The sequence below is a fragment of the Liolophura sinensis genome, chromosome 1 (genome assembly GCF_032854445.1).
Source record: "Liolophura sinensis isolate JHLJ2023 chromosome 1, CUHK_Ljap_v2, whole genome shotgun sequence".
NCBI classification, from domain to species: Eukaryota; Metazoa; Mollusca; class Polyplacophora; order Chitonida; family Chitonidae; genus Liolophura; species Liolophura sinensis.
The window spans coordinates 65,917,463-65,931,717 of NC_088295.1; the positions used below are offsets into that span (position 1 = coordinate 65,917,463).

At 41.4% G+C, this 14,255-nt stretch overlaps 1 protein-coding gene across 1 annotated transcript; it reads left to right on the top strand.

Moving 5' to 3' along the window:
• Positions 1–2,272: 2,272 nt before the first annotated feature.
• On the top strand, positions 2,273–8,644 carry LOC135479334 (betaine--homocysteine S-methyltransferase 1-like). Its single transcript, XM_064759161.1, has 7 exons — positions 2,273–2,344; positions 2,522–2,712; positions 3,598–3,792; positions 4,973–5,084; positions 6,085–6,263; positions 6,921–7,002; positions 7,841–8,644. The coding sequence occupies exons 1-7, from the start codon at positions 2,332–2,334 to the stop codon at positions 8,119–8,121; spliced, it is 1,053 nt and encodes a 350-aa protein (XP_064615231.1). The 5' UTR covers positions 2,273–2,331; the 3' UTR covers positions 8,122–8,644.
• The last annotated feature ends 5,611 nt before the right edge of the window (positions 8,645–14,255 follow it).

A 14,255-nucleotide genomic window follows, 5' to 3' on the forward strand; every position in this document is an offset into this window, starting at 1 on the left:
CATCCAAATGTTTTAATTACACGGTGTGCCTAACCTGTCATACTGAGGTTGTTTAGGAAGTCTGACGCCACATAACCTTTTTTCCTTATGTTCATCAGAGAGACTGAATTTTTGGAACGATTAATTAATCATCTTTTAATCATAGTGTAGAAATGGATATTTCAACATTCAATGTCGTGTTTGGAAAATCTCCCTGTATCGCCCGCGCTCTTGAATACTGAATGTATAGTACATAGAACCCACCCTAAAATTCAAGCTGTGGGGGAAACTTTGGGGTCATCGTTGTCGAGTTGACACCTTCTGTCAGTTGTGTTAGTGAGACTCTAACTCATAAAACTCATAAAATTAAAAATTAAACCCTCTTACACCATCTAGATGTTTTTTTTTACCAGTAATTTCTCCATGGTAGGACCTCCACAGACGACAGATTTAAAGGCTGGTCATCGTGAATTCATGAATGCTTGGGGTTTTAAGTCGTACTTAGCAATTTTCAGTCACGAAGATTCATTAGGTGTATGTACATATAATTTGCCTTCTTGTGCGTGGCGAGTGCTGTCACCACTGAAGCATCATGCTGAAGACACCAGACATGACAACCCACCCAGCCACGTTACACTGACACCGGGCCCACCGGTGCTGCCTCCTTGCTCTAACCCCTAAGTCTAGCAATGCAAAAACAAGCACCATTTTTGAAGTCTTTGCATTGACCCGGCCAGGGTTTGATCCCGCGTCTCCAAACTTAGAAGCGGACGCTCTAACCGATAGGCCACCGAAGTGGTCCCGCTCATGGTGAAGCTGAGCTTGAAAATGCAGAAAATGTATCGCGGTTAGGTGTGTATTCCCTCTAAAAATGAAAGGTTCCACATAATCTATAACGGTACCTGTTATCACCTCATGGAAGTGGTTAACTCCAGTTAGAACCGGCTTTAACCAGCCGAACTGGATAACATCGAAGGTTCTGATGACACGAGGCTAGCAGATAACACCCACGGTCGCAGCACCACTTGACAACTCATGGTTGAATGTAGGGATGTGTAATGCTTAGTGATAATCTATAGTCTGAGAATCACGAGGTTTCCCGGAGCGAATGCACTCGGCTTGACGGAGAAACCAGTAAGCTACCGGCTGAAACCTGCGTGCCAACTGCCCCACGTGTTATATTATCTGATAATTAAGTAGGCGAGGCTACAAAGTGAATGAGTGTGTGAGTAAGTGCTTGGGGTTTAACGTCGTGCTCAACAATTTTTCAGTCATATGACGACGAAGGAATCCTTAGGGTGTATGTAATGTACCTCCTTGTTGCAGGACGGATTTCCACCGCTGCTTCACTGAGACGTCTTACCGAAGGCAAGTAAGACGCCCCGCCCGAGCCATTATACTGATACGGGTGAACCAGTCGTTGCACTATCCTCTTCAAGCTGAACGCCAAGCGAGGAAGTTACAACTTCTTTTAAAGTCTTAGGTGTGACTCGACCCTGAATATTGAATGTAAGAACACCATATGAAAGCGAAGAGAGAATGAGCAGTTCATTAACAGATTCACTAAATAAATAAAGTGAACAAAGCAACAAGCTTAAATTCGCGATCCGCCAATGTTCCGCCAAAAGACGATGTCGTCCTGCTCTAAGGACCATGTTAAAAGATAGGATATCAAAACTTTCACCCACTAACAGATCGATTGACCAGCAGACAGAGCGACTTTTTGATCTAAATGCATGTGAGAAGCGAGAAGATGGCAAAATGCAAACCCATGGAAAAGACGTTTCAAAGAGGCAGGGATTTAGGCCGACCGTTTAATCATTAAAGCAACTCTCTACACGACAGTATCACACAGGCCACGGGCAACAAGATTCGATGATGAGATAAGCAATAAATATATAATATATTCAAGGTGTTTCTGGTACACATTTAAAAGTTTTGGATAGTCCAATTATAAATTCACGTTATAAAGACCTGTTCAAGCCAAAAAAGCATAACTATGACCAAAGTGTATTCTTACTCTCAACATCCCATAAATTAGCAGATGGAGACATCTATTGGTGAATACTACTGACACAAGGAAAACACACATCACCCTACAACAGGGCGCAAAAGCTACCGATAAACCCAGTTGTGTCATCCGTACAATGACACTCAACGGCGCTTTATCAAAGATGACATGCACTCTCTGTGTCATTCAAACCTACCAAGGTACAAGTTATCTTGACAAAACGACCTACGTGTTGGTCTAGAATTAAGCATCATGCATATATAAGCGTCCTGTGAGGTTTCAGTCGACAGTCGACAGTCGACAGTAGAGTTAACAAGGGAGAGCGACTTTAAGATACGACGATGCCAGTCAAAGGTATAGTCTGTGAAGTTTTTGTTGTAAAACTTAAGATTACGGGTTACCCTTGGTCCTAAAGCAAAACTGTCCACATGCCAGTTCTTTGGGAATATGCTAAATAATTTATTTTTTTACATTTAAAGTTTATTTCATGGTTTGATTTGAACAGTACAGTACATTATTTTGTCTGTACAGGACTTGTGGAGCGGTTAGCTGCAGGGGAAAATGTCATCATTGCGGAGGGATATTTGTTTGAGTTCGAGCGTAGAGGTTATCTCAAGGCAGGGGCTTATGCCCCGGAAGTTGTTATAGAACATCCGGACCTGGTGAAAAGTCTTCACGAGGAGTTTGTACATGCTGGAAGTGACGTTGTTCTAGCTTTTACAGTAAGTACAATTTTTGTAAATACAATTTTCCTTACTTTTATGCGTTCCTATAATTCTTCTTATCCTAGGAAGAAAAAGCTGAATATGGTCAGGTAGGAGTTTGTAGGATGAGTCGTATATCCAAGACTATTCAAGAATAGTACTTGAAGTTTCTTCTCTTAAGCTCTCAATATTTACACAGCGTAGATACCGGTCTGATAAGCGGCATGTGTGCATTCATATAGACATATTTACAAGAAAGTAACTGAATAGGGATTGAACTAAGATTTAACTAAGTAACCTCATTCTAAATCAATGAATATTAGTATGACATTGCATGGAACGATCCTAGTGGATGAACACTCGCTGACTAATTGAATAATTATGACGTCACTCGAGGCAATGGGTTCTTGTCACCGAGGCCGAACTTAGTGACTTTAACATTATGAATTAGAAAGAGTGTTCTAACTTCATTTTCCTTGTAATAATGTGAACTTCAAACATATCAATGTGTAGAGCCTGTGTTGTTACGTATCACTGACTAAAGGCAATTTTGGTAGCGAGTATGACTACCGACAGCTGAAAAAAGGCGACTCTCTAAAAGAAATAGACTATAGTTCCTATTTTTCGTAATACCTTTCTCGTTTTCTCATTCTACATCATCTCCAAACAAATCTACCAGTATAGGTGTAAGGCCCTGAGCATTCCTAGTATCAAAAACGTGTGACCAAGATGGCCACCATTGTAAGACAACACAGGCCCACATCCGTCTGATCCGAGACTAAATATAAAATGGCTAAACTTATGAACGAAATACTATTTTAAATGCAGCTAAATAATCAAACAAGCGAGCAAAAAATGTGATCGATTTTTCACTGATGTAAGATTTTCCTTTGATGTCACCAGTATTATGGTCACCGGGAAAAGCTGAGGGTAATAGGCAGAGAAAATGATCTGGAAAAATTGAACAGAACAGCTTTAAAAATCGCCCGCCAAGTGGCGAACGACACCGGAACTCTGATGGCGGGCAACATTTGTAACAGTACTGTGTTCAAGAGAGACGACAGGAAATCACAAGAAGCAGCAAAAGCTATCTTCAAGGTATGTGTGACGTTGTCTGCTACTAAATAAGTTATTTATTTATTTGGATGATATTTTACGTCCTAGGGATACTTGACCGCATACAAACCCGGAGGAAATCCATGATCCGCAGGTTTCACCTCCCCACCTACACACGCAACTGGAGAGGAAGTCAGCATGAGCTTAACTTAAATTAACCGGGGCCTCCGTGGCTCAGTCGGTTAAAGCGCTAGCGCAGCGTAATGACCCAGGAGTCTCTCACCAATGCGGTCGCTGTGAGTTCAAGTCCAGCTCATGCTGGCTTCCTCTCCGGCCGTACGTGAGAAGGTCTGTCAGCAACCTGCGGATGGTCGTGGGTTTCCCCCGGGCTCTGCCCGGTTTCCACCCACCATAATGCTGGCCGCCGTCGTATAAGTGAAATATTCTTGAGTACGGCGTAAAACACCAATCAAAAAAAAAAAAAAAAAAAAAATTCACCGCGACAGCAATGGTGAGAGGCTCCATCGTCACTGTGCTACGTTAGCACGCCAACCTCTCCGCCTCGGAGGCCCCTTGGAACAAATTAAACAAGTTAATGATAATAGCATTTATTGCAAGACATGTAATTTACACTGTTGGTTTGTATCACAAAGTCTGTTCATCAGAGTGGCGAATTATTTATATATTTCCTTATTCAATGGGTTGGTGTATTGTGCAATACTCAAGAACATTTCACTTCTTCGATTGTGGTCAGTTTTAGTATTGGAGGAAATCGGAGAACCTGGAATAAACCAGCGGCCTTTGGCACGGATCTGAGAGGCGTTTCATGGTGACCCATAGGTATAGCCTATGTAGCTTGTCCTCAGCTGAACGAGCCCAAGGTGTATGCCATGCTCGTGCCTGGAAAATTTTTTCAATCGAATTTCATGAAAGCATGTAAGCGCAGACGAGTGAGTGAACAAATATAACCTGTTACCATTTGCACGCTTAAAAGACTTGTGGCAACACCACACCCGATTACGTTGCTCCTGTCTCGTCAAACGCTAGAAAGACATGATTGCTTATGAACACAACGGTATAATATAATTTTAAATACACTCTTTCAGACATCTTCACTGATAGTACACTACAATAATTCTTACATTCGTGAGGAGTATTGCGCATGTCTGCATTTGAGTTTAGTCCATTACTCTGGTTTAATTCTGATACTGGTTGCCTACAGGAGCAAATAGAATGGGCCGTTGAGGAAGGAGCTGATTTTATCATCGGTGAGACATACAGCGAGCTCGCAGAAGCTTTGTTGGCCTTAGAGACAATAAAGGAGTATGGGAAAGGTACGCAATTTCTTAACTAGAGGGCTCTCCATTATGCTGAAATCCTCATCCTCTTGTAAATGTACCAAAAACGCATGGAGAGTTCCAAACAGGTACATTACTCTGCTAGACACTATAACATGCTAAATAAAAAATATGCACTCGTATAATGGATTCAGAATACGGATCACCGCAGAAATGTTATTTAACTGGTGCTCGAACCAACCTGTGCATAAAAATATGTCTTTGAAGTCTGTGCGTGACTTTCTTAATGAAGCTGCTGACAGACAGACAAATGAGCACCGTCAAAAGTACATGTATAATCTTCTTGGCAGAGGTAATGAATCCGGCTGGTAAAAACAGAAGAAACCCCTGGGGTATCTTGAATTCATACGTAACTTGACAAATGGACAAACTGTATTGAAGTCAAGCAGAGTCAAAGAAACCATAAAGTTTAAAACTGGCAATCTTTGCACTGGTGGGTCAAATTCCCAGGGCCAAATTAAAGGTTTAAGCCAAGTATTGGCCGTCTCAGTGTCCTTACACTTTGACACGTTCGGACGTCATGTCCAGTGGCTTATACCTTGAGTTCCAGTGAGGCAGGTGTAATTAACATAGAGGGACATTATACAAACAGCCATATTGTATTGTGATGACAACGGTGGTGTAACCTCAAAGCAAGCAACAAACAAATAAAACGAACGGGAAATAAGTTGCACGGGTTATATATATATATGCCCGCATAAGTTCCGGTAATGCAATAATACAACATTCTGCTACTGAGCAATTTCTCTCTAAACAATCCATAGATATATCAATTTTTGTTTCGCAGAATTTTTACTGGCACATATTGTAATGACTTCATGGACTTGTAAGCACATATCTTGTTGAACAAAAACGCCATACTGGACGCTGGGTTGCATGCTATGTATGCATGCTGACCAAGACTTGGATTATATGATTCATGTAGATTTCTTCCGCGTGCGATTAACACTTTCCCGTGTATTTCAATTATGCTTAGGTTTGCCAGCAGTCATCACGTTCATCAGCCATATGCCTGACCATACTTTAGACGGGGTACCCTACGGCCAGGCGTGTCGCCGTCTGGAGGAGGCTGGGGCTGCTGTGGTTGGGTTGAACTGCGGCAGAGGGCCATGTACCATGTTACCACTGTTGAAGGAAATCAAAGAGGCCTGTAAGGTAAGAACTGAAACTGGACGTGGAACTGAAATATTGCATGGCCTACCACTGTGTGTGTCAATCTAAACTAGCCAAAAACGAACATCATCCCTCGCAATGTTTCCAGGCATTTCCACTGCAACAGCCTCAATATACCGGCAGGCCTACGCCATCATGTTTGATTCACTGCTCTCAAAATAACAGTGTGATGATTTTTCCGTCATAAAGGCTACTGGCTGCCATAGCCGATCTATAGGCCTGTAAAGCACTTACGTATAACTTCTGAATGGTCACTTATCCTTGCCGCACCTATAATACAGCACACGCTCATGAATTTTGAATTGTCAGTTACGTCTGTTTGATTCTTCGTGTAGTCTTTTAGCATGGTTTCGTCTGTCGAATACATGGCCCCATAGCCACTCTGCCCGTTCCTTACCGCACATGTAATATAGCACACACACACACACGAATACTGAATTGTCAGTTACGTCTGTTTGTTTCTTCCTTAAGTCTTTTAGCATGGTTTTGTCTGTTGTATACAGGGCCCCATAGTCACTCTGTCCGTTCCTTACCGCGCATATAACATAGCACACACACACACACGAATACTGAATTGTCAGTTACGTTTGTTTGATTCTTCCTTTAGTCTTTTAGGGTGGTTTTGTCTGTTGTATACAGGGCCCCATAGCCGCTCTGCCCGTTCCTTACCGCACATACTACGACAGGAAGAACTTTCAGTCTCTCAAGGATGCCGTGACAGGTTTGACAGGCTCGAATGTTTTATATGATGTAGTATATATCTGGTATGGGCGTTTACAATTTGCTGACAAGGTCGAGGTTGTCAGCTGAAGTCGACCAATCACGGGCCAATGGTAAAACCTCTTCTCGATTGGCAGGTCAGGCTCAATTGGCGGCAGGACTTTTTCCCCATAATCATAAGCTGCCTTTGTGTACCTGTATGACGTTTGTTGTGAAACTCCATGCGTTACTGTGCCTTATGTGAACTTGGCGATGGTATTAAAGCTTGACTGTATGTAAATAATTTTGGGATTGAACATTTACCCAAGCAGACTTATGGGAAGTATTTTTTACATATTTGATTTATTTATTTATTTTATTTTATTGGTGTTTAACGCCATACTCCAAACTATTTCACATATACAACTGCGTAATGTGAAATGACAAACTTCTTTTCATATTGGTCTTGCATTTGAAAATGTTTATGTGCGAATTCTTGATTGAAGATGCTTATTTGGTAGGCGCTAAGTTTAACTAAAGCCACGTTCACGTATTTGTGATATCCAATCGTTGAATGAAAACAGAAAAGTCTGTTTTAGAATGCCGCCTTCAGACGATTTGTCGAATGCTGTACACAATCGCATGAAATAACAGGAATAATTCGATATGTACGTACTATATTACAATAAACAGGTACCGTATTTAAATACCTCTGTTTTCCAAAGTCAGCATTACCTGGTTACCCATGAGTACTGATCAACACCTTTGTAATCGTAATTTTGGTGGCAATTCTGACAGAGCAACAGTTAAAAGTGATAAAAAGTAGAAATTATAAAATTTGTTTGATCTCTTTTTTTCAGGTGAGCGATCGTTTCCAGTTGACCTACCGGCGCATGCGTGTAGTCGTCACGACATAGCTATGTTCGCACGAGAAGCCAAACAGATAGGTGTCCAGTTTATCGGTCTTTGCTGTGGGAACGCCTCGCACTACTTACGTGTGCTGGCGGAGGAATATGGCCGCACTCCCGCCGCTAGTAAATATTCCCCGGATATGTCGCAGCATTTTTGTTTTGGTTCCAAGGATAAGTTTGACCCGTACTATACCGAAGGGCTGATGAAAGATTTGGTTGGAACTACCTGAATCGTCTCACTGACTACAGTGGGGAAGATTGGCTTATACAAGTTGTCGGTATACCACATTACGTGTATAATGTCATTCGTAATGCCATTTTAGAATAGAACCGAATCTACCACTCTCTGTTGTAAATAGCCATATTGTTTTCCCCAAATAAGATCACTGACAGAAACTTCCTACCGAAAGGACATCATACGTAAAGGAATAGGAGTTCTACTTTCAGGTTTTCATTTTGAGTATTTCTTGTTCCACATGTTACAAATACAAAGTCTTTGTGAAATTATTCGCCACGAATCACATAATCACACGAATAAAACACATAAAAGTTAGGACCAACAGAAAATCCTGTTGATAATCTTATCCAAATGGACACTGATTCAGGGAATTTAACCAAAAGTATATATCGTCCACTCTAGCTGTCTTGTATATGTATATTGCCAAAAATCATGTTATGCATTTATAAAAACATATTCTGTTCTGTTCACTGTATTATGTAAAGCGTAAAATTATGTTTAACTTAATAAAGCTTGAAAGCATATACCTGCCTGTTTGTTTGTCATTTCTTTAAAATGTTTCCAAACCAGTTTTCGGAAATGTCCACTGTGACCAGATTTCGGCAATGTGTTCTTCTTTTCAGTGTAACTTATGTGGCGTACACATCTGTTTATGAGCTTTTTTTTCACATAGCATAAGCTTCAAGTACATCGCACATTTGTCTGAGCATTCTTCCGTTATCATATTTTAACATTATCCTAATGATATACCAGCCCCAAACAAGGTCAGTGTTCTGTTCTGCTGCGTAACACTTCGTAGTCATATTTTACTCACAAATGATTTATCTGGCTCACAATGTTTGCGACGTCACGAACGACAGCAATGCGTTTCCTGCACACCTGTACAATAGGTTGCGTCTAGTTTTGGGAGTTGATATAAATGCTTCTTAGTGCGGCACAAATGGCACACCATTGCGGACCAATATGTTGTGGACGGCCAATATTGGGCCGATAGGCTTGTATTGCATTTAATCATTTTTATTTAATTTTATTTTCAAGCTATACAGTTTTGATGTCAAAACTTTCTGAGCTATAACTTTAATGTTTAATCAATACATAAAATCTCGGAAGACAAGGAGCTGAGACAGATCAGAGGCTACCTGTTACAGTGAACGTTATTGACCAACAACATGTAGAAAGTCCCGACTTCAAGTCGCAGCAAAACAGCCAAAACTCTAATTATATAGACATTTGTATATAAACAGTATTACTTAAAGAGGTATGCACGCGTGTATAGGAAAGTAGGGCTTGTCGAAACGAAGATTTTGGTCGATATCTGTGATAGTGACATCTGTTGTCGTTGGTTCGTCGGGGCCTCCATGGCTCAGCTGGTTAGCACATTGGCGCAGCGTAATGACCCAGGAGCCTCTCACCAATGCGGTCTCTGCGGATGGTCGTGAGTTTCCCCCGGGCTCTGCTCGGTTTCCTCCCACCATAATGTTGGCCGCCGTTGTATAAGTGAAATATTCTTTAATACGGCGTAAAACACCAATCAAATAAAATCAAATAAATTGGTTGATCATTTATTAATTCTCGATGCCAGTGCTGACATACTTGTATTTGCGACATTATCTTCACACCATGCCCAAGACACCAAACATGACACTTCACCCATGACATGTAGCTTTAAAAGTTAGAGTGTAATAGGGCAGCACGGAATTACCTCCCCTGAGTTCAGTCTCCCATTTAAGAGGTGCGATTATAGGAGTAAGCTTGGTCCAGACGTTTGACTCGATTGACATGTAGGTAGGGTGAAGTACACATCACCACCATTGCTTCGGAGGTAGCTTTCTGGCTGGCTGTTCGCAAATCTCTCCTTAAAGGAGAAGAAAGCATAAAAATGATGCCAAAATCAGATGAAAGAGCGTCAAAACTTATTTGCAGATATGATCTTTAATATTTTTTGGATTTTTTTTCAAGAGAAAAGGGTATTTGAAAATATTTTTGTGTGGTATGTATTTTGGACCAACTTTTGGTATTTATCGTTGTTGCATAATAATGTTCTAAATAAGGATGTGATGCTTGTCCAATAAATTTATTTAAATGTAAATTTGTTGATTATATCGAAACATATGCATTTAACTTAAATTATTATAATATTTATGAACATATTAGAAATAAAAATATGATCCAAATTGAGTTTTAATACATTTGTTAGGTGAAAAGAACAAATTCTCGTGCAAAAATATTTATTACACCTGTGTACGTCCTTATTTATGACATTATTAAACAAAGACTATAAATGCCAAAAGGTGGTCCCAAGTACCCACCATACAAACATTACTTTCAAGTATCTTTTTCTCCTTGGAAAAAAATCGAAAAAAATACTGAAGACCACGTTTAGAAATAACTTTTCCCACTCTTTCATCTGAACTTTATGTCATTTTTATGTTTTCCCCACCTTTAAATCATGGCAGCCTCGTTTTCGCAAACGGGTCAGCCATTTACGGATCAAGGCTTTGGGAATCCCTCACTGACATGGACACACGGCGTACAGCTAGTATCGGTTGCATCGTTATTAGACCATCCACCCGTGACCCAACATCTGTGCGAACACTAAAATAAATCTGTCGTGCTTTAACAAAGTAAGAAACGCAGAATTTAATTTCCTTCAACCCACAGGGCGGATTGTCTGAAGGTGTGTTTGGATAACATTGAGTCATACGGCCGGGATACGGAAAATCTCTCATTTTTGAAATAATTCGGTCCGACCTGAGGAAGGTAAAACTGCCTCAGATGCTTTTCGTGGGGTTGCCATGGTTGTGTTTACGTAGGGATACATATCCTTAACCTTTGTCAAACGAAGAAGAGACTTCCTCACTTTGGAAACGAGAAGCACTCTCCCAGCAGAGGTGGTATTATAGCGCAGTAAACCTTTTGTCAGGAGAATTCTCAAGCGATCACGCTCTCCATAGCGGTTCTTACTTTTGAATTCAGCGCCACTCCCCTGAGAATATCTCAGTCAAGTAAACAGCGGCAAGTTGCGCAATGGAGGCAGTTAGTAGTGGACCCTATGTTGTCAGATCAGGGGAGGTAACAATGGTCTAGGTACTGGACTAGGACTTAACTGTGGTTAGGTGGGACCTCAGAAATTAGATAATGGGTAGTAAGCGAAGTTAAAGCGGCATAAGCTAGTTGAAGACCTAGCTTTCAGACAACATTTAATGTTGTAAACCTGTTTGGAAGTCAAGGATAAACAATATGCGGCGCGCTAATCAACTGAGACACGGAGGCCCCAGCATTACGTCATAGTAGCTGTTGTGTAATAAGGGAGGTGATTCAGAGCAAGCCTAGTGATATCCTCCATGGACAGGCGGTATATCAAAGACGTCCACAGTTTAGACAACTTGAGGTAATGAAGAGTCGTCTTTCTAGCTTAAAACTAATCCAAGTGGAAGTTTTATCTGGTAGAATTTTAAAGTTTCGCTTTTCTTTGGCATGCCACAGTCAAGTGTTTCCGGAATGTCATACTTGTTGAGATGAAGAACTGCTGGTTAAATTTCCTGATTTAAACTTACTTCCTGCGTTGCATGGCGCTCAGCTGAAAGGAACCCTAAACCAAAACCTGTCCAACGCATGGTGTCAGTACTCTGTAGCAGCGAGGATTATGTGGCGTCCTGGTCACTGAGTGCGTTGCTCATTCCTGTTCATAATTCTTTACAACTTGGACCTTAATCGCCATACTGGGGGCCTCCGTGGCTCAGTTGGTTAGCGCGCTAGCGCAGCGCAATGACCCAGGAGTCTATCACCAATGCGGTCGCTGTGAGTTCAAGTCCAGCTCATGCTGGCTTCCTCTCCGGCCGTACGTGGGAAGGTCTACCAGCAACCTGCGGATGGTCGTGGGTTTCCCCCGGGCTCTACCCGTTTACCTCCCACCATAATGCTGGCCGCCGTCGTATAAGTGAAATATTCTTGAGTACGGCGTAAAACACCAATCAAATAAATAAATAAATAATCGCCATACTGAACCGGAAACGGTACCTGATTGGACGTTCCATTACATGAATGCACCAATGACATCTCTCCTATCCATCACGTGTCCACGTGTTCTGCGATGGCTGATCAGGTCATTAAACTTCCCTTTTTTCACATTTATAAAACTCGCTACACTCTAAGTCACTCTCTATGACTCCACGTGCTAGAGGAATCGGAGCCATATAAGGAGTAAAAAAAGGCGATACAGTATATGGATAGTCAGTACTGTTCAAATTCTTCAATCTTGTTAAGCTTGTATCAAATATTTCACTGATTTATTTCTATGAATCTGTTAGGTATATGGGAGGAGAAGTCACTGCCTATCGTCAGGCTTCTGGTCAACCCCCTGATGCGAATCCTCAGCCGAATCAGGCAGAGCTGACGTGCTGGCTTCCTGATTGGTCAGGAGCATGATCTGCAACGAGAGCACCGCTTTAAACGTGACCCAGCGATAGATTCGAGGGAAATCAAGATGTATTGCAAAGATATCGATTTGATTGATACAGGTTATCGACTCGGCCTTTCCCGTTGTCCGTGTGAAAATAAGCGACCGGCTAACCCGAAGATAGCCAAGTGTTCACTACTGAGGTCATGACCCGTTCCAGATACTGTCAGTCACAGAGCCAAGTAGGTGTGTCTCGGCTCGTGATGTCCACATGTCTGGCTTGATTTGCACTTCCTGATCCACAAAGATTGGTGTGGTATGATCACGTGCTGCCATGGATACAACCCACCACATCGTCTCAATACTTACTGAAGTGGTCGCTAAACAGAAATATGCTAACTCCGTAAACGTGAACAAAGGCGTTACATCGGCTTAGTGATCTCTATCGACAGAGTTGTCAAAAAAGTTCATGAAATAAGTCACGATATGAGAAAAGTATGGAAGACCATTGTGACTATGTCATAATTTCTGTCGACGAATTTAGACGACTGTGCTTCTTGCCTTTTCTTAAGTATTAAACTCAACTATGACGTTGTTGTACTTAACTACCCTTTATTGATAATTGCTTGTACAGTTACATCATACCACTTCAGGAGATTCTTGGGAGGGACGTCATTGGCCAAATTGTTAGCGCGCTAGCGCAGAACGACTCACCACTGCTGTCTCTTTGAGTTCAGGTCCACCTCATTCTAGTCTCCAGCCCGCGGATGATCGTTGCTTTCCCTCGGGCGCTGTCTGGTTTCTCCCGCCACAACGATGACCGTCGTGGTGTAAGTGAACTATTCTTGAGTGGCAATGAAATAAATATACTCAAACACAAACTTACAGACACCACTGGAGCTGAGAGGCTTTAACTATTAAAGGAAAAAAAAAGTTTATCATTCCATCCAGAATACGTCTTCAGCACACACAAATGTTATCTTTGTCTCAATGTTTCTTTTTTGCCTGAATTATATAAAATTGTCACAATTTTCTGTTTTGCATTTTTCAAGGTGTGATAGTATAGTGAATTCACACGCTCTTTCACTCTATCGGACCTTTGGTGACAGTAAACTCTTGTTGCCGTTTGTTGAAGACTACTTCTTCTCCACCAAAATAGTGAGCAGATCAGTAGGTCAGAAGTTGGAAAGTTCGTCAATAACTTACCAAAGGTCGATGGCTTATACGGAGCACAGCCGTTTCCTCGACCCACTGAACTGAACGCCGCCGAAAGTATAGCGTTAAAAGCAAACAAATAATCAATAAAATACCAGTGCTCGAATGATCGAATGAATGACCAGGGTTTAACTCCACAGTATTTCAGCCGTGTCTTCGCGATAACGTGTTGGAACTAGCAAACAGTTGTCTTTCGACTTGAAAATGATGACATTCAATATCCGAAGAAATAGGAAACAGGTGTTTATTTCAAACCAGCAAAAATTATCAAACATAGTTAAAATTAGAAATCACACACATTAAACATAAATCTTTTTGAATATAGTTCTTAACTGTACATTTAAATGTGTAACCTTAAAATATCTTTTAAATGTCTAACTACAACATCGCAAGCAAGGCTATGTTAAATGTAACGCGAAACGCGTACGTTGGCATCGAGAACAACTTTCTGTTCTAAATCATGTTCATTCATTCTGTTCACCGGGCCTACTCGGTCTCGCACGGTAACACTA

Coding starts and splice junctions, on each gene's coding strand:
- LOC135479334 (XM_064759161.1), top strand. Junction 2,713..3,597: donor ACGTTGTTCTAGCTTTTACA/GTAAGTACAATT, acceptor TGATGTCACCAG/TATTATGGTCACCGGGAAAA. Junction 5,085..6,084: donor AATAAAGGAGTATGGGAAAG/GTACGCAATTTC, acceptor AATTATGCTTAG/GTTTGCCAGCAGTCATCACG.